This window comes from Suricata suricatta, chromosome 9, assembly GCF_006229205.1.
Source record: "Suricata suricatta isolate VVHF042 chromosome 9, meerkat_22Aug2017_6uvM2_HiC, whole genome shotgun sequence".
NCBI lineage: Eukaryota > Metazoa > Chordata > Mammalia > Carnivora > Herpestidae > Suricata > Suricata suricatta.
In genome coordinates, this window is record NC_043708.1 from 121456711 (window position 1) to 121477674 (window position 20964).

General features: G+C 45.0%; 1 protein-coding gene across 1 annotated transcript in view; it reads left to right on the forward strand.

The window, feature by feature from the left end:
• PCSK6 (proprotein convertase subtilisin/kexin type 6) overlaps positions 1–20964 on the forward strand; it is a 174531-nt gene that overhangs the window by 117447 nt on the left and 36120 nt on the right. Inside the window, exon 15 of the mRNA XM_029952282.1 lies at positions 189–325. Within this exon, the coding sequence (XP_029808142.1) occupies positions 189–325 (137 nt within the window). The remainder of the gene's footprint in view (positions 1–188; positions 326–20964) is intronic.

Sequence of the window (20964 nt, forward strand, 5' to 3'; positions counted from 1 at the left end):
CTGCACCTACGCCTGCAAGAAGGCCAAGCCCTTTTTCCTTCCGTTCTCAGACCTGCCGCCCTGGAGGTGCCACTCAGCTGGATGGTACTGTCACTTAAGGAGTAATTCCGAGCTGGGAGAGAGCCCTCCTCCGCCGGCCTCTCCCACCCCCAGATCCTTGAGTTCTCACCCCGAGTCTCCAATTGCAGATTGCTGGATCATTCCAATGAAGGGTTTACCAACTGGGAATTCATGACCGTGCACTGCTGGGGAGAACAAGCTGAGGGGGAATGGACCTTGGAGATCCAAGACATGCCGTCCCAGGTCCGCAACCCCGAGAAGCAAGGTCAGTGGCTCTCAGGAATTTCACGGACCATTTCTGTGATTTCTACCCTTTTGTTAACTCCAGGCTTTTATTTAACTAGTGTCTCTCATAATTCTTTCTTTTCTTTTTTCTTTTCTTTTCTTTTCTTTTCTTTTCTCCTCTCTTCTTTTCTTCTTCTTCTTCTTTTTTTTAATGGAGGTAAAAATCACCATTTAAATCCTTTTAAAGTGTGTAACTAGAGGTGCCTGAGTGGCTCAGGTCATGATCTTGTGGCTCATGAGTTTGAGTCCCATGTCAGGCTCTGTGCTAACAGCTCAGAGCCTGGAGCCTGCTTGGAATTCTGTGTCTCCCTCTCTCTGCCCTTCCCCTGCTCATGCTCTATCTCCCTCTCTCTCAAAAATAAATAAACATTAAAAAATAAATAAAGTGTGTAACTAAATGGCCTTCAGTACATTCACCATGTCATACAACTTACCACTTAACTAAATCCAGAACTTTGTCATCACTCCAAGGGATTCCCCATACCCACTAAGCAGACACTTCCCAGCCCCCAGCAACCCCTAATCTACTTTCCGTCTCATTTATTTGCCTCTTCTGGATGTTTCATGTAAACGGAATCACACAATATGTTACCTTTCGTGTCTGGCTTCTTTCAGGTGGCATAATGTTTATAGTATGTATCCATACTTCACACCCATTCATGACTAAATACAATTTAATTGTGAGTAAATAACTGCATATATAAACATTTTGTTTATCCTTTCATGAGTTGATGGATAGCTTGGTTCTTTCTACTTAATGGCTGTTAAGAATAATGCTGCTTTGAACGTCTACATGTAAGTTCTTAGGTGGGCATCCGTTTTCAGTTCTCTTGGTTCTATACGTAAGGATGGAATTGCTGGATTATATAGTAACTCTATGTTTGACTTCTTGAGGAACCATCAAACTGTTCTCTGCAGTGACTGTACCATTTTATGTTCCTTCCAGGACTATATGAAGATTTTTAGTTCCTCTATATCATTATCAACTCTAGTTTTATAATATCCACTTTCTTACTATAGACATCCTAGTGGGTGTGAAGTATGTCTCAGTATGGTTTTGATTTGCATGAATTTCCCTAATGACTAATAATGCTGAGCATCTTTCCATGGGCTTATTGGCCATTTTTATATCTTCTTTGGAGAAATATTTATTCATATCTTTTGCTCATTTTAAAACTGGATTGTTTGTCTTTTATTATGGAGTTGTAACAGTTTTTAAATTTCTTAATGTTTTTAGTTATTTTTGAGAGAGAGACAGAGCACAAGCAGGGGAGGGGCAGAGAGGGAGACACAGAATCTGAAGCAGGCTCCAGGCTCTGAGCTGTCAGCACAGAGCCGGACACAGGGCTCAAACTCACAAACCGAGAGATCATGACCTGAGCAGAAGTTAGACACTTGACCAACTGAGCCACCCAGGTGCCCCGGTTGTTGGAATTTTGATAAAGATTTCACTGAACCTAGCTCAGTTTGGGGCAAATTGCTATTTTAACAAAATTGAGTTTTCCCATCCTTGAATACGATTGATTTATTTGTTTTGATTTATTTCCGTCTTCTTTCATTTCTATCAGCATTGTTTTGTGGCTGTCAGTCTGTGTGTCTTGTATTTCCTTGGTGACATTTGTTCCTAAGTATTTTGTTCTTTTTGATGCTCTTGTAAATGGAGCGGTTTTCTTATTTTTGCTGCCGGATTGCTTTTCTTTTTTCTTCTGGGAAGGTAGCCTTTCATAACTCTCCTTTTGGGGCATAATCATTTCTTAAACTGATCTGTATTGAATTCCTACTTTTGGCCAGGCACTGATGGAGGTGATGAGTAAATAACCAGGAAAAAAATGAGAATAATCATCACATCTTCTGCCGTAGTCAGCAATTGTGGTCTCTGATGTCTTCATATATTTCTCTGTTGGATTAGGATTCTTAGCAAAGGGACAGGGACTATACTCTCTGCAGAGACAGTTCCCTGAGGTTTGCTTTCCCCATTCTGCTGTTCCCAGAGGCCTGCTTCTTGATCATCCTAGAAACTTCCCCTGCCCTGGTCCTTTTCTGAATTTTCATGAAGCACAGTTTCGGGGAAATTTTTTTTAACCAGGAATAAAGCATTTAACCAGGCAAGCATTTCTTGTCTCATGCAGAAAATTGACTTTATTTTTTATTTTATTTTTTTAATGTTTTATTTTTGAGAGAGAGAGAGAAAACACCCGATGCAGGGCCCCAGCTCATGAGCCGTGAGATCATGACCTCAGCTGAAGTCTAATGCTTAACCAACTGAGCCACCCAGGCACCCCCAGAAAATTGACTTTGAATGATGAAATAGTCTATAAGGTTCCCCTGCCTGCCCCAAATCACTTTCATTCTGCCTTTAGGATAATAACTATCTTGAAAAAATGTTACTCTAACAAAGTCTAAAATCCAAAGAAGCAAAATTTTAAACCACTTGAAATTCAAATTAAATCACTTGCAATTGAAAGTTTATTTTGAGAGAGAGAAAGAGAGAGAGAGAGAGAGAGAGAGAAAGAGAGAGAGCGAGCGAGCGCAGGAGAGGGACAGAGAGAGAGGGAGAGAGAAAATCCCAAGCAGGCTTCATGCTGCCAGCACAGAGCCAGATCAGGGGCTCGAACCCATGAATCATGAGATCATGACCTGAGCCGAAACCAAGAGTCAGATGCTTAACCCACTGAGACACTTAGGTGCCTGAAATTCACATATTTTAAAAGCAGAAGCGCCTGAATTCTTTTAAAACCCCAGAGTGTGCTGACCTACCACTGGAAGTCAAGGACTGGGGTCTTGTGCCGGCTGCAGCCACAAGCATTGCGTGCTCCTTGGGTATGAGGTGGAATTCTCCTGAGGGGGGGCCACCCCTGCTCGCCTGGGAGGCCAGCACTACAGAGGCTGGCGTCTGTACCCACCTGGGTGGGTGCATCTGTGAGCTCACACAGCACAACCTGTCTGCCTGAAGCCAAGGCCCATATCTATGCGGGGAAGAGCGTGCACACCGTTGTGATTCTGGTAGATGTTTATTTACACTTCTAAGAACTTGGCAAGTCAGGGTTTCTCTCTGGACCTCAGTGTCCTTGGCTGTGAGACAGAGCTGAGCTAGATGCTCTCTGAGACCTAATGGAGGAAGTGCCTGTCTCTGAAGCAGTGGCTCGTGTGGCACGTCCACCTCCTAGAGCGGGCCTTCCTGGCTGAGATTACCCCTCCCCTCTCTCTAACCTGCCCACACCCCAGTCCTCTAGAAGCCCAGATCCTCTTCCTGCAGGGTTGGGTGGGCGGCAAGATGGGCAGGCACCAAGGAGATCCCCAGACCCCCTCCCTCAGCACTGTCTGTGGGCGGGTTTATCAACGTGCAGGTGCTAATGTGGTGTGTCCAGCGGTGCCTGAGGTCCTGCAAGACCAGAATGCACTGGGCTTTGTACACCATTGCCAGGATTTGGTGGGAAGCCACTGGGGGCAGGGGGTTAGGCAGAAGAGAGACGGTGTTACTAGGTTCGCTCCTGACTGTTCGGTCAGACTACTCTGAAGCGTGGCCGGAGTAGAGGAGAGGCACAGTTAACGGGTCATCACAATGGGAGAGGAAGGTGACTCAGACCAGGGTGGTAGCAGTGGGGCAGTCAGATTCCAAAAGCAGTGCCGAGATGGCATCTGACAGATCAGATACGGGCTGTGGGAGGGGAGGGGGGACATGGATGACTCCAGGAGTTTGGTTTTGTTCTGTGCAAGAACAGACCTGCAGTTCCCTGGATCTGGAGCATTGCAGGGGAGGGGGTGCTAGAGAGAAGATCAGGAGCTTTGTTTGGGGCGGGGGTTCCATCGAAGACTCCTGTGACAAATCCAGGTAGAGATGTGCACCTGGACACAAGGGCGGAGGTCTGGGCTGGAAATACACATTTGAGTGTTGTCGGCACGTAGCTGGAAGTGAAAGCCACAAGTGTGGACACGCTCTCCCGGGGGGTGAGGGGATACCCTGCGGTCCTCCAGGGGTGGGCACTGGAGGGAATCGACCTACGTAATGCTGATTCTCCCAAGTGCAGGTACAGAGCTTTGGGGTTGTTTCGGTGCCTGGCACACAACTACATGCTGCACCCCCTCCCTCCCACCGCCTCTGCTCCCTGTCTGCTGCCTGCACCCCCTTCCCCAGTTCTGCTCTCATCCTTCATGCTGGTATCTGGAACTGTGTCTGCTGGCTTCCCTGTTGCCGGTGCCTCCCGCTGCGAGCTCATCACAAGTGGTTGTTTGGTGAATGAATGAGTACCTCCGGCCCCAGAAACCTTTTTGTGATCATCATGTGACCAGGTGCTCTGCATACTCCAGTGAATGCAGGCTTAGTGATGCAGGGCCTCCCTCCTAGGGGCGGCCCCGCAGTAAGCCTGACACAGGCCAGTGCCCATCCTTGGGCATGGTTGGAACCTGGGTCTTTGGCTGGTTGAGACAGGAACAGAATAAACTCTCAGAGCTCCGACCTCCCGTGGCTTATTAGAATTTGAGGGACCGGGGCACACTGCCGCAGTCTGTGCACTCCTGTCTGAGCAGCTCCTGTGTGGTTCATTTGCACAAGCTCTGGCCGGTAGAGAGGTGTTGCTCCTGAGCTGGTCTTTGCAGAAGCAAGCACAGGCAGATGCCTGCCCCAATGGCACCTTACTGCCTTCCCCTTTCTTCCTGCGTGTGAGGAGGATGGATCCCTCTCCAGGCTGCACACTCAGCATGTCCAGGCATTAGTGCCTCCTCCCTACGCATAAGGTGGTCTCAGTTTTGGTTCCAACAGCATCTCTCCAGAGTGCAGGGAAGGAGGGAAAGAAGAAAAAGAAGCCTCTTTCAACCCATCTGCCTTTCTAAGCAGGGCTATCTCTCAGGGCACCTGGGTAGCTCAGTCAGTTAAGTGTCCAACTCTGGCTCAGGTCATGATCTTACAGTTTGTGAGTTCAAGCCCTGCATTGGGCTCTGTGCTGACAGCTCGGAGCCTGGAGCCTGCTTCAGATTCTGTGTCTCCTTCTCTCTCTGCCCCTCCCCCTCTTATGCTCTGTCCCTCTCTCAAAAATAGAAAAAATTGTAAAACAAACCCACATTATTAGCAAAGCAGGGCTGTCCCAACACCAACAAGGTCAGGTCAGTCTGGCGTTGTCCTTTGAGGACCTTAGCCATAGAAGGTGACATGAGTTGACCAGAGTTTCCCACCAACTCCAGCCAGAAATGCAGGCCTGGGAGCTGCCTCTCGGTGTTGCCTATCGGTGCCCAGGGTGTGACTGATCCCAAAGCACGTGTCTTTCCCTCCCTGGTTTTCTGGTCACCACCAGCCTCAGTGCCAAGAATAATGCAGCAAACACCAAGACTGGCTGGCCAGAAAGAGCGGCACTGTTCTTGTTTCTCTGCAGTGTTCCTGAGAACCCCTATTTTGGGGGTGAGGTTTGTTCACTGCAGTACCTCTCAAATCTCTGGGACTTACTTAATTGCTTAAAGAAAGAAAGAAAAAATAACTCTGTTTCAATTGTGGGCTATGCAGTGGTACTCAGCGAAGACCACAGCTTATTAAATAACTGAGTCCTCTGAATATGCTAGCTCTCACCCCTGTCAGATTGAACCTGGTTTATGTTATTCATTTGAAAACTGTTTTTTTAGAAACTGAGCAGCACATTAGTTCATTTGTTTTCCCCTTTGGTTCCCTGGGCTGGGGGAAGGGGGTGTCATCGCCCAGGATCGGTCTCCTCTGGGAAGGGAATGGAGAGCACATCCTGATTCACTGCTGTGTTGTGTTTACAAGTGGCTTTGGATTCGTTCCCGTGTTCAGCACACCTTTACTGAACTTTACTGAGTGCCGGCTCTGGACATGCTTGAGCACCCTCCCTGGGGAAGCAAGTGTGGGCCTGGGTGTGCGAGAGTGGGCTCCCTGGGGCGCCCAGAGCTGAGCACTATGCACACCACCCCAGTTTGCCATCCAGAGCCTCCAAGGCCTGAGACAGGGAGCTGGTGATGATGCGGCCAGAGCAAAGTTCCACCTTGCAGACCATATTTCAGAGAAGCATGGGTGCATTTTAGAACATTTCTGTCTAGAAAGCTCAAAATGTTAAGCTTGGGTCTTCCTGAATGCAGAAAGTTCCAGTCCTCTGGGAAATGTATGTGTTTCTTTCTGCATCTGGTTTGGAACAGGCCTGGGATCAGATCTTCACATTTCCACTTTTCCCAAATCTCCGATGTCTTAGTCAATCCAGGCTGCTATACCCAAGTGCCATAGACCAGGTAGCTTAGAAACAGCAGTAATTCATTCCTCACGGCTGGGAAGTCTGAGGTCAGGCTGCCAGCACAGTTGGGTTTGGGGACATCTGTCTTCCTGGCCACCTCCTTTTTGTATCCTCATATAGCGGAAGCTCAGCAAGCTAACTTTCTGAGGTCACTTTTAGTAGGACACTAATCCATTCATGAGGGCTCCACCCTCCTGACCTAATCACCTCTGTATGGCTCCACCACCTAATACCCTCACATTGGGGTCAGGTTCCAACATAGGAATTTGGGGGAACATAAGCACTCAGTCCACAATGACACCTGGCCTCACCGCTGTGCCTTTCCTCCTGCAAGATGAGGTTGAGCACACCTTGCTGAGGATTTGCATAGAAGGTGGTGACCCAGGCCAGGTAACTAAGGACAGGGGTCCCCCGATCCTGCCCTCCTCACCTCAGAGCCCATGTTCGTGGTCACACCTGAAACACAAGGCAAAGCCGTGTAACCTGCTCCTCCTGGGCCAGCCTCCCTGCCCAAGGAGGCAGCCTGCTTAGCACCCTCAGGCACTGGGGAGCCCCCAGCACTTCATAGTGGCCTGGGGCTCCTGCACACACGCCAATGCCCATGGCTCTGCTCAGCTGGAAGTGAGTTTGGCCTTGAGCAGCACTAGGGATGTCTTTGCTCATTTCTTCTCTCATTCATTCGACACACACTTAACTGAGACTGCCTATGGGTGACATGCCAGAGCTGCTGGCAGGCACAGGCGGAAGCATGCTTCTTGCTTCACCTCTGCACCCCACTCTGCCCTGCGGGTTCAGCTCCACGCCCTGCAAGGAGAGCCGGACCAGGGCTGTGGTTTGTCTCCGCCCGGGCAGGCACTTACTTTATAACCTCCAGCCCACCTGAGAACAAGCGCCTCCCAGTGTCTTTCCCTGTGAGTGGGGTTGTAAGGCATCAACCTGAAATGGAAAATGTAATCAAGCATGCTTTCCAATCCCCTTTCTCTAATCGACACCACGTATCATATTCAATAGCTCCAGTGGGTTTTAGTTTTACATCCTTGGTGTTCACATAGTAATAACAATTGGTGGCGTCTTAAAAAGGTCTACGTCATTTCTCTTGAATGCAGAGAATCCACTTTTTCTCCCTGATGAAAATGTATTTCTTTTTTTCCCCTCTTTGGTCTTCCCTCTGAGTCCAAAAGAGGCCAGGTTTCTCCTTGTTTCACCAGCATTTCCAGAGTCCCACTGACCTAGGAAAGCAGTAAAACGTATCAAAAAGAGGAACGGAATGATAGTCAGTGCTTATGCATTCTCTCTATCAGGTACTCGTGTTATTTCATCTCATTGCTAAAAATCAGTATATAGGGGTGTGTCGAGGGCCGCCAAGGTTTCTGTCTGCCGCAGGCAAGGATTATCACTCCGTTGAGTGAGCCAGTAAACAAGATTTGCATCTGGAGGCTGGAGATTGCCATTTCCTGGTCAAAATAACTTTGGCGACTGTCTTGCTGAGCTAGACGTGAGTAGCCAAGGCACACAAAAGATCAACACCGTATTCAGTGTTAGTTCTCCATCCCCCAAGATTGCTGAGGCAAAAGTCAGGGCGCTTCTTTGATATGCATTCGCCTCTGTAGCCTGCCTAGGTCAGCTTGCCTTGTTTTCCCCCCTGAAGACTATATAAAGAACAGTTCTTTGAATAAATGCTCTCTTTCGCCTGATTGGAGAACCTTGAGTTCTGTCTTTACTCTTTGCGTCTCCCTCTCCTGCCCCCTGTTTCTCTCCCTCCCTCAGGAGAAGGACCCACAACGATTTTCCGCCTTTCCGCCCTGCCAGGTCGGGTCAGGGCAGACGAAACAGGTACCGCAGATCGCAGGGGACTAGCGGCCCCGGCCAGCGGATACGACAGGGGTGCATAGGTGGCTCAGTCGATTAAGCCTTCATCTCTTGGTTTCAGCTCAGGTCATGATCTCATGGTTTGTGAGTTTGAGCCCCGCATCGGAGTCTGCATGGGATTCTGTCCCTCCCTCTCCCTCTGTCTCTTTCTTGCTTGTGTGCAGTCTTTCTCTCTCTCTCAAAAATAAAATAAAGTAAAATAAAATAAAATAAGCATAGGATTAGGGCATCTGAAACAGAGTCCTAGTGATAATAAGGAGTTAAGGTTTATGAAAAAAAAAGTTCTTATTGCTAGTGATATATATAATAGTATTCACAAGTAAAATATTATTGATATCTAGTATTTTCTTTAAAATACTTTGGGGGTGCCTGGGTGGCTCAGTGGGTTAAGCATCTGACTCTTGATTTTTGGTTCAGGTCATGATCTCATGGTTTGTTGAGTTTGAGCCCTGTATCAGGCTCTGCACTGACAGCATGGAGCCTGCTCAGGATTCTCTCTCTCTCTCTCTCTCTCTCTCTCTCTGCCCTCTCCCCCTGCTTGTGCTTTCTCTCCCTTTCTCTCTCAAAAATAAATAAACATTAAAAAAACCAATGCTTCAGCGGGGAGAGGTGCCTGGCTGGCTCAATTGGTAGAATGTATGACTCGATCTCGGGGTCAAGCCCCACGTTGGGTATAGAGCTTACCTAAAAAAATAAAAATAAGAAATAAATACTTCAGGCGGTGTGGGATAGGAAAGAGAGGAGGGGGTAGACAAAGCAAAATTGGTGGAATGTTGCTGATTGATAGCTCTGTGTGATGGGAACATAGGAACTCACTATTGCTTTCTCTATTTTATTTTTATTTGAAAATTTCATCATGAAATTAAAAAAAAATACACCTATGGGTAACATTTCTTCCTAAGAGGTAAAAATGAAAGACTATCATAGAGATTTAGATTGCACAATTAAGAAAACATAAAGATATAGTTGCTTGGAAGCAAATATACTTTAATTCTCCATATGTTTGCGACAAAAAGTTTCAGTATACCATGGTAGAACTAGTTTCTCTGGAGTGTCTAACCCCCAGAGAGTCAGACTTAAATCTATGTAGGAATAAGGCAGGGCACCAAACTCCATGTGTGTGCATCGCTTGAGTGGGTATCATGTGTATATATATGTGTGTGTGAATGTGGGTATGTATGTATCTATAGGCATATGTGCATGTGGGTATGTATGTCCACATGAATGTATGTATTATGTGTGTGGGTGTGAGTGTAGGTGGGTACATATATATGTATGCGTGTGTGTGTGTGTGCGTGCGTGTGCATATCTGCTTGTTATTGAAGAACCAGCATACCATAGAGGTTGAGTCTGCAGCCAGCCTCCACATCAGGTTCATATTCTGCCCCTCAGCAGCAGTGGCCCTGGACAAGTCATTGCCATTCTCTGATCCTTGGGTCCCACTTCTGCTTACGGCTGTCGGAAGAATTAAATTTCCATTTGAGTCAAGTGCTTGGTGTTATGCCATTAACCTGACTCTGCGTGGCGATCTTACTGTCAGTGTTTTTATCCTCGTTTTGTGGAGAGAAGGCTAGTTCCAAGCCCGAGAAGAGCCTGACAGAGACCCACACGGCCATAAGGGCACAGTCTGGAGGCGGGGTGCCTCTTCTGACTACAGGCAGCCTTTAGCAGATGTTTTGCCCTTTATAGCCCTGTGGTTTTCCTGTATCCGGCTTTGAGATAGTTTTGTTTGGGTTTTTTATTCTAAGTGTCATAAGATAAAAATCAAATAAAAGATTGAAGTCTAACAGGTGCCTTGTATGAGGACCATCTGCTGGGGACTGTGGTCATGACTTCTAGAAAGTGTTTCTTCTGAGAGACTGCTTCCCCAGGACTGAGATTCAAGGGAGTTCTGACTTGAGTGCAGCCCTTTATTTTTTTTTTAACCCACCAGAGCCCTTAAAATACAATAGACACTTAGAATAGATGGTTATTGATTTCTAAAGGCTTTTCCTCTCTATTATGTCTTTGGCTTCAACATCATGGAGATGGCCGTTCTTCACAAATCTCTCATTTTAAGATGATCCCAATCAATATCACTACGAAATTAAAGGGGTAGAAGGAATCTAAATGAATGATTATAAAGCTCATCTGAAGAGTAAAGACAATGAATAGGGAGAGAAATACCAAAAAAATAAATGCAGGAATTCAGACATACAGTTGACCCTTGAACAATGCAGGGGTGAGGGACACCAACCCACCACTCAGTCAAAAATCTACCTATCACTTCTGACTCCCCAAAAACTTAACTGCTAGTGATATACTGTTGACCATAAGTCTGACTGAAACACAACACATATCCCAAATGTGTTGATGTATGTGTTATATATGTTATGTACTATATTCTAACAGTAAAGTAAGCTTGAGTAAAGAAAATGTCATTGACAGGGACACCTGGGCGGCTCAGTCGGTTAAGGATCTGACTTTGGCTCAGGTCACGATCTCTCAGTTCGTGAGTTTGTACCCCACATAGGGCTCTGTGCTGACAGCTCAGAGCCTGGAGCCTGCTTTGGATTCTGTGTCTCTTTCTCTCTCTGCCCTTCCCTCACTCATGCTTTTATCTGTCTCTCTGTCTCAAAAATAAACATAAAACAATTTTTTAAAAAAGAAAATGTCATTAAGAAAATGATAAAGGAGAGGAAATACTTTTATAGTACTATACGGCATTTATTGTTTTAAAAATCCATGTATAAGTGGACTGGTGTAGTTCAAACTCATGTTGCTTGATGGGTCAATTGTATTTCTTTTGGTTAACATTTATTTACCTTTGAGAGACAGAGCACGGGTGATGGAGGAGCAGAGAGACAGGGAGACACAGAGTCGGAGGCAGGCTCCAGGCCTCGAGTGTCAGCACAGAGCCCAACACAGGGATGGAACTCACGAACCAGGAGGTTGTGACCTGAGTCGAAATCGGTCGCTTAACCAACCAAGCCCCCCAGGTACCCCATGGGTCAGCTGTATTTTTAAAGTATAATAATAATTAAAATAGTATGGCTCTGATGCTAGCATAGACAGAAAAGTCCAGGAGAACAGAAAAGAATCCACCTATAAAATCATACAAGTGCACTAAGCATAGCATTTCAAATTGGTTTGGGAGGGAGGGCAAAGAATGAGGTATTGAATAAAAGCCCTCAACAATTAGCTAACCATTTGGAGAGGAGATTATTATTTTGGTAGATTTATACACATAAAATTAGAAACTTCTGCTTGGCAAAAAGTACCATAAAATTAAAATTAGAAAAATATTTCTAAAATATTTTGGATGAACTCTAGTAATTCACAGATGGTCGTTTTCACTTCACTCAAGCCTGATGGTTGCTAACTTTTTCTGTAAAAGGCCAGATAGTAAATATATTAGGCTTTCTGGTCTCTGTGGCAACGACTCAGCTCTTCCATTATAATGTGAAAAGAGCCATAAAAAATATGTAAATGAATGCATATGCTGTGTCTCAGCATAACTTTGTTCAAAATCTGGTGGCGGGTCTGTGGCCACAGTTTGCAGCCCTCTGCTCTAGCCCATTTACAAATTGCAGTTGAAATGAGGACTCTGTTACCTTGTAATTAAGAGGTCTGTTTATTTGGGTGTTATTTGAGGCCTCTCATCCCCTCCCCATTTACCCACCCATGGACCCACATCATTCTATGTGTCAGTAAATGCTTAAGCCTAACAACTAGCACTCCAGGGATAAATATGTACAGATAAATATATATACATATAATTAGGTAAGTGTGTGCAATATTATAAATTTTACTGATACAAAGTACGTGTGGCATGCAGTTTACAAATAATAATAAGGTATACACTGTGCTCATTGTAAATTACATATAGCCCATTGATTCTCAGAGAATACACTCAGATTTTTGCCAAACTCTTGTATCTCTAGCCAAACTGTGGTTGCAATTACAAGAAACGACTGTCCTTCGGCATGAGTAGCAGTTGGAACTTGATTCATTTGTCAAGGGCATGGGCAACTTCATTGCCGAATTGGATGATAGTTTTCAAACACTAGAATATTTCAATTCTTTAATGACCACAGATTCAGTGCCCTTTGAAGTTTAATCTACATTATGCATATTTCTTCACTTTCTTCAGTCTAGAAAATCTACCAGTAAATCAAGCCATTTTGTATAATGTTTATCAATAGATTTCCACATGTAAATGCTCCCACCATGGCTGATTTCAAGCCCCCAACATGAGTCACTGAGAGCGGGTTGAGAGGACATGCACAGTAACCATCAGTAGACGGTGATGAGGTTTTGGGGTGATGGGGGTTTTGCGGGGGTCTGGAGCCGATGGCCAAGAAAGAATTCTTGAAGACGTCTTTGATGCAGAAAGGTGACTATTAAAGCGTGGGGACAGGACCCATGGGCACGGGCTGCACTGGGGTTGGGAAGAGTGGCCAGTTAGATACTCTGAAGTTGGGGAGGAAAGTCTAGAGGGAGGCCTCCAGAGGGACTTTGATGCGCTACAGAGGACTCCTAACATCCCTGAGGCCTTGCTGGTGTCAGGCTAAGGTTGTTTTCCCTCTGCTAAGGCTGTAGGACGGTAGGGGGCTTCCTGGAGAAACGTTATACTCTGTATTTGCCTCAGGTGTTTGTCAATGGGCTGCAAGGTTATGAGGAAATTTAATTTTACCTGCCATTTCCTTCCTGCCTTCGTTCCCCACCGCTATGGAGGGGTAATGTCAGAGTGCCAGGAAACTTGAGTCTACAGGTTTCTGGAGATGAGGCTATTGTTAAGATTGCCTTTTTCTTGTAATTTACTAAGAAATTTGCAAACTGATAGAGACCTATGTCCTGTGTGACTGTGATCTCTATCAGTTAACCCTTTGTTTTCTTTCCTTTGTCCTTGGGCAGCCAGAAGTCTCTGAGGAATATTATACACACCCCACCTTGGGGGAGGGAGTATGCTAGCTTGGATTGACCTTCAGCTTGCCTCATCATACAGTATTTCCACTGGATCCATAGAACAGATATAAATAACCTCCCTCAAAGCATAGATAATGACAAAACAGTAAAGTGATTAGGAAGTGATGATTTTTGAGCATTTGTTACCTTTGTTCTCAATATAATTTATGTAACGATAAGCTTTTATCATTTAATTTTTAATAATGGCTATTTTAACAACCATTTCACAAAGTTCCTGAAAATGTTTTCAATCAATACACCCAGGCAACGTGGCCCTAGCACACCACTGCTTACTGGGAATCTTACAGGTCAAGGACTATCTTTTGGGATGGGTATACTTTAAGGCAGATGCATTCCATCAGTGTATGACCAAGACAGACCTTATAATGTGCTCTGTCCGCCACCCCACAACTCCCTTTGTCCCAACAAAGCAAGCCCATCTCTGCGTAGAGCCTTGGTCCCCCTGCCCGCCTTGGCCAGGACTACACATCACAATCAGGGGCTCTTCATTGGTTTCTTTCTTCTCAAGGCCCACTCAGAAGAGTGAAAGTGTAATTGCCATCAGTGTAACTGCTTATTTAATAAGTCAAACTGTTTTTCTAACTAAATGTTGCTAACCAGCAAGCAGTTATCATTTGAATTCTCAATATGCTAAAAAAATATCCAAGAGAGGGTTAAAAACCAATATTCAGTATAAAAATATTCCAGTACGCAGGAGACACCTTCTTTATCTCTGACATCTCAACCCCCATAATTAGACGACGGCAAACAGGGCTTTACACTATCATAGCCTTAGTATATAGAGTGTTTACAAATCACTAAAAAATATACAAAGCACCCAGTGGAAAAATCAGCAAAAAGACAATTCATAAAGAAAAGATATAAATAACCAGTGAACAGAAGATGTTGAGTCTTCGTAGTAACCGAATGAAATATAAATTAAAACACGGGAGGGTAACTATCATGAGAGCAAGGCAACAAGCGGAAGTTCCAGAGATTGCAACCACGGTGTTCTGCACCTGGGACCACAGTGTGATTCGGTGAAAAGAACCTGAATGTAGTAGTGAGACCTGGGTCCCCAGGACTGGCTCTACCAGCTACAGACACCAGCTGGGAGACCTTGTGAGCAATAATATTCTCTCATAGGAGTGTTGTGAACACCTGATAGGAGTGAACTTTTCGAACACAGCCTGGCTTATAGTGGGTTGTCATGGAAACTCAGGTCCCTGTCCCCCCTCCATCTCCCCCCTCTCCCTCACCTGCAGTAGTTCTAACCACAGCCTTTATGAACTGACCCATTTGCCCTCTGGGAAAGTTCCAGCCCAGAGGTAACTGGCGGAGACCTGCCCTAGTGCCTTTGAGAAAAATTCAAGAGGCTCTGCTTGTAGAGTACCCAGGAATTTGGAAACAACAGAATCCAGGGTTGCTGTGCTGGGGCCAAGCTGGATAACTGGCCCTTCAACAGACTGAATGGAAAAACTCTTTCAAGTCTTGAACTCAGCAGGTACATTTCTATTCTTTCTTCTTCTTAAGCAATGTTTTTTCCCAAACAAAAGAAACCAAAACTTGCTAACCAACAGTGTGCTTTTGAAACTATGTGAGGAGTTAACTATACCACAAACCGAGTGGCTTTTCAGTGGCCTTTGTGTCTGGCCCGGTGTGTTCTCCAGGGTCAGAGCCATTTTAGAAGTTCTCACACATCTTGGCTTTCTTTGGAGCTCAGCCCAGGACACCCGACTCCACCTGCTCACTTCTGCAGAAGCCCATCGTTGGTTCTCTCCCTAGCACAGCCTGAAAGTTGAAGCCAGGGCAAGATCAAAGAAGTCCAGGAAGAATGAATTTGAGCGCATTTGTCAGAACCTGCAGAGTCAGCTGTCGGGGGCACAGACAGGCCATAAAGATCAAACCTGAACCATAGTCAGGTTGACAAGGCGGTGGTGGGAGGAAGGCCAGGCTGCCACATGAACTTGGGGTCTGGGCACAGGAAGTGGGTGTTGGGACCTGTTTTAGGTGAGCCCAGGGGAGAGTGTCTGGTGGGAGTGGCCTGAATTCCAACTGGGCCACTTCCTGGCCTGGTCCCAGAACCCCTCTCAGCCTCCATCTCTGCACGTATGATGGGAATCACAGTACTTACTGCACAGGCCTGGACGAGATTCAAATGTAGGAAGATTTTATATGAAAACATGCTTCATAGGATTTTTAACGGTTTGGATCGTGTTTAACGATAATGCCTGGAATATTAAAAGCGCCAACAGGGGCGCCTGGGTGGCTCAGTCGGTTGAGCGGCCGGCTTCGGCTCAGGTCATGATCTCACGGTCGTGGGTTCGAGCCCCGCATCGGGCTCTGTGCTGACAGCTAGCTCAGAGCCTGGAGCTTACTGTGTCTCCCTCTCTCTCTGACCCTCCCCTGCTCACGCTGCCTCTCTCTGTCCCTCAAAAATAAATAAAAGACATAAAAAATTTTTTTAAAAAGTGCCAATAATTATGTCTTGATGTTAAGCCATGTTGGATCCTTTCCCATGTGTCACATGTCCCCAGTTCTGCAACTCTGCCTCATCCTATTATACAGTATCTTACAAAGGTGCTGTGCTCACTTGGATGGGAGAGCAAAGAAAGCCCAGGGTGAAAGTCCTTTTCAGATATTACTCATGCTAATTATGCCTTCTACCTCCAAGCACATGTAACGATTGCATTTCACTCCATCAGGGTCACCCCGGACCTGTACTGTGCCTTTCCAGGTTGGCTCAGCCCCTCTGCCCTTGGGGCTCTGCTTTTGCCCGGTAGAGAGGTTTGGCCCCCAGTTTATCTCCTTAGCACCCCACCCCCACCCCGCCGTGAAGGCTGGGCTGGGGCACAGTTGTTCCCACACAGGATGGAGTTGCAGTGGCTCTGGGGAGTCAGGTCCTTCCCAGCAGGACCTGGGGAGGCTGTGGCTTTTCTCTCTGCTTCCAGCAGAGACATCTGGGCTCCCCAGCACCAAGCTGCCTGGAGGGGGCAGGTGACGCACCAGGAAGCACCAAGAAGTGCACGGAGATTTGCCCAAATGAAGGGAGATGCGCTCCCCCTCTTCCCCACGGTCTTTGAAGGATGTCTCCTGGCCACGGGCCCTGCTGTTTGTTGTGAGGCTGCAGCCTGCTAGGGGTTTGTCCCCTGTCCCCTTCTCTGCCTTCCCTCCCCCCTCTCTTGTTTCCCTGGGGTCCTACCTTCCAATAAAGCCTCAGCCCCCAGGCTTAGCCCCAGACTCCCATTTTCTAGGGAACCTGGGCTAACACACATGTTCAAGTGGCAGATGGAACGTGACTTTCAAAAATCCGGATGCAATATTGGAGACGCAGAGATGATCAAAAGCATCATATGTAGAACTAGTCTAGTATGAGTCTGCTGTGGGTGGACAGACAAAGCTTGCCTTCGGACGTGAACATGCGGTGCGAGAGCTTTCGTCTCTCCTGCCCCCAGTGCCAGGCACTTTGAGCACAGTCTGTGAGTGGTTGTTGGATGACTGAATATGCGTGCATCCATGAACCTTTTTAAAATCATGAGCTCATAGAATTTTAATCAGGTCTGTTTTCAGCTGTGCACGCCAGTAAAACATTTAATAATCAGTTAAAGTGGAGGAAATTGGTCTCTCCTATGTGACTGTATTTTTCCTTTTTTCACCATCTAAAGTTCCATGGTTTTCTGATTTCCTTTCATTTAGCTCTTTCAGGCATTTCTTCCTAAGAGGAGAGCTGTTCTCATTTTATTGTTCTGTTACTGACTTCTGTTTAATTGACATCTGTTTTGGGCTCATCTCTGCCTCTACGATGAGTTGAAATTTTGCAGTCTGTGATCCAGGGCTCAATCTATCTTGTCCTGACGGCTGGAAAGAAAGTCAGATTTCAAAGCACGTGCCTTCTGTGCTGGTTTTCAAGTTTGTCATTTCTGGAAAGTGCGATTCTAGAGTATTACTCCTGCTTCTCTTGAAACAGAACTGAAGAGGGGCACCTGGGGGACTCAGTCGGTTAAGTGTCACTTGATCTCAGCTCAGGTCTTGATCTCAGGGACTTGAGTTCAAGCCTAGGGTTGGGATCAATGCTAGTCATGAAGCCTACTTTTAAAAAAGGCATGAGGGGTATGTGGGGATGGAGAGGGGTTTGCGCCTGGGAGCTCAGTCAGTTGAGTATCCTGATTGGTAACCAACAGCTTGCTGGTAATGATCTTGCAGTTTGAGCCCCACATCGGCCTCCACATTGACAGTACAGAGCCTGCTTGAAACTCTTTCTCTCTCCCTCTTTCTCTCTGCCCCTCCCCTGCTTGAGCTCTCTCTCTCTCTCTCTCTCTCTCTCTCTCTCTCTCTCTCTGTCTCAAAATAAATAAATAAACTTAAAAAAATAATAATAAGCAGAACTGAAGATTTCAGTAAAGTTTCCAAACAGTCACTATACACACGGCTATCCCAAAGTCCCACTTCTAACCCCATTTGCTTCACTATGACTCTGTGTTTCAATTGGTCTTTTTGCCTCCTTTCTCCTCACCCAAGGGAGCAGCACCATCTCCAGGTCTCCTGGTTCAAGAAAAAACACAAACATTCCCACTTTCGGTACATGAGGGGACAATCCAACTGCCGTTGTGTGTGGTTATGAGGCATTGTTCAGTAGGTTTCATATCTCCTGATGGTGAACATAACAAAAAGATGAGATTTTTCTTTACGATTTCATTTTTGCACTAATATTCTAAATGTGATTGAAAATAGAAAATCAAATGGCATGGAGAAGAGAAAGAGCGTCCCCAGAACTCCCCTCCCACATTCCTCCACCGTCAGCCTTCAGGTACACAGATGTATCTGCAGGTCCCTGCTGCCTACACCGGACAACATTCTGGCTGCCACGGCCACGGTTAAGTATAGAAGTGCATTTAATTTTTGGACATTTGACTTTACCAATTTTTTTTTTCCAGAAACATGTCATGTTCAAAACTACATCTATATTTCTTTTTGGTGTTTTGTTCCCTGACATTTTATAGAGTTCTAACCATGCAGCATTTATAACTCTGTGTTTCTTTTGATTCCTTGCGTATCAAGCATCTTTTAATATAATTATATGTCCTTTGTAAACAGCATTTTATTTTTTTTTTTTATAAAACTTTACCAAGTAGAAACGCCATAATTTATTTAAGCCATGCATCTATTGTTGAACATGCAGGCTATTTTCCTTTTTTATTTATTTATTTTGCTATTATAAATAGACAGCTTAGTGCAAAAAGCTTTCTCCTAAATTTAAAATGATTTCCTGGGGACCATTCACCGAAAGTAAAACACTGGGACAAATAAGAGATGGAAGCAGATCTACTTTTGATGCATATTATGGAATTGCTTTTCAAAATAGTTGAACCAATTTATAATCTCACCAGGCACACTCAACTGGCCAGCTCTAGAGGAAATAAATGATGTCTCTCCTTAATTTGCATTGTGATAATTACTACTGAAGATAAACACTTTTCCAAATGTTTGTATGCAAAGTGTTTCGTGTGTGCTTTTTTTTTTTTTTTTTTTTGGAAAATTGCCATTTCTGTTTTTGTCCCAAGAGGTCTCATTGTTGTTGTTATTATATTTTTTAATGTTTATTTATTTTTGAGAAAGAGAGAGGACACGCGGGGGAGGGGCAGAAAGCGAGGGGGACAGAGGGTCTGAAGCGTGAGATCATGACCTGAGCCGAAGTCAGATGCTCAACCCACTGAGCCTCCCAGGCTCGGCTCACTGCCGAGAAAGTACTCCAGGTAAAATACAGATGTAATAGCCCATCATGTGTCCCATTTCCTATAAATATTTTTTCTCATGTGCTATTTGACCTTTAAGGTTTTGAAGATAATCTTAAAATTTTCCTCCAGAGTTTTGATAATTTTTTTTCCTTCCCAGTTGGCTTCTGATTTGGTTTTCTCCACAATGGTGTTTTTATTTGTTTGTTTTTTAGTATAAGGTAAATCTTTTTTCTGGGTTGCTAACAAATTACCAAATCAAAGACAGAGTTGAAATGTTAAAAGATATTATAGACTCCTAGTCCAGCCAAGTGTCTAGCTTGCTCACGGAAAAGACTTTTAAATGCTAATTGACATCTTGACAGTCAGGTCAACGGAGTGAAGAGGGTGGCTTGTGCTTTAGGGTATTTGCTGAATCTGGGGAGCCCACCTAACCACTTTTATAGCACTCGCCTAAAGCTGGGACCTCAGGGCATGAAAGGAAAAAACATAAAAGAGAAACCAGTGGCAGAACATATAAAACAAGTGGTTCAAAGTAAGTCCAACTCTCAATAGTTTCAATAAAGGTAAATAGACTAATTGCTTCATTTTAGAAGATAAAAATTGTCATATTATGTTTTTAAAAAATATATTTGCTATTGTGCCAAGTGTGTTTCTCATGGCCACCAGCCCCATTGTTTATTCTTCCCCACGCCACTGCCTTCGGAGGCTGGCATAAGCACAGATGCTTTGCCTATGGCTTACAGTCAAGTTCAGCCCAGGCAAAACTCCAGAGGAAAATGGGAGGAAGAAAGAAATTTTATTTATGAGTTTTGTTCTATTTTTTCCTCCAGCTGCTCTCCGCAACCAGCGCGTCCCCTAGGGTCACGGTCTTGCCCTCCACTAGCTGGTAGAATAAAGTAACCCGAGGGCTTAATACCCCTTCTGTTACTAGCCCCAGGGAACTCCACTATCCGAAGTTGTAGCTTTGTTTTGCTCTGCTCACACCTTTGTAAACACTCTCTTTATTAAAGCCTCCTTGGATTATCCCAGTTTAATTATGCTGTCTGCTTTCTGCTGGGACTGACCCAAAGAACTATGAAGAATGGTCTCTAAAACAGGAAAACAACAAATAAACAACCAGAAAAGTTAAAAAATAAAACAGCTGGAAAAAGACATACCAAGCAAATACCAACCCAAAGAAAATTGGTGTAGTTATGTTAACATCAGACAAGTAGAAATGTCCTGACAGAAAGCATCATTAGCTCTAAAGAGGATTACTACACGTTGATAAAAGGTTTGGTTCAGTTCTAGCACGGCCTCAAAACATAGAAAGCAAAAATCTATAACAAGCACAAATCAAAAACGACAAACTCACACATTAGGTAAGAGATTTAACATGCTCAAATATGTTTGATAGATAAAACAGGATTCAGGAATACAGGATTCAAACATCCCAACTGACAAGTTATGTCTAATGGGCCTTTTGGAATGCTATATCCACCAACCGAAGAATAAAATGTCTTTTCAAGCATAAATAGAATATTTATGAAAATCGGCCACATAGTGGGCTGTTTGGCAAGCTTCAGCATATTTCTAAGGATTCGTAGCATATAAACCCTGGTCTTTGACATTACACTTAAATTAAAAATCAAAAGAAAAAGAGGACTAGAAAAAGCCCATATGTTTGAAAATTGAAAAATGCTTCTGAAAAACCCATGTGTCAAAAGAAAAAGATTAGGGGTGCCTGGGTGGCTCAGTCGGTTGAGTGTCCGATTTTGGCTCAGGTCATGATTTCATGGATCGTGGGTTCAAGCCCCGCGTCGCGTTCTGTGCTGACAGCTAGCTCAGAGCCTGGAGGC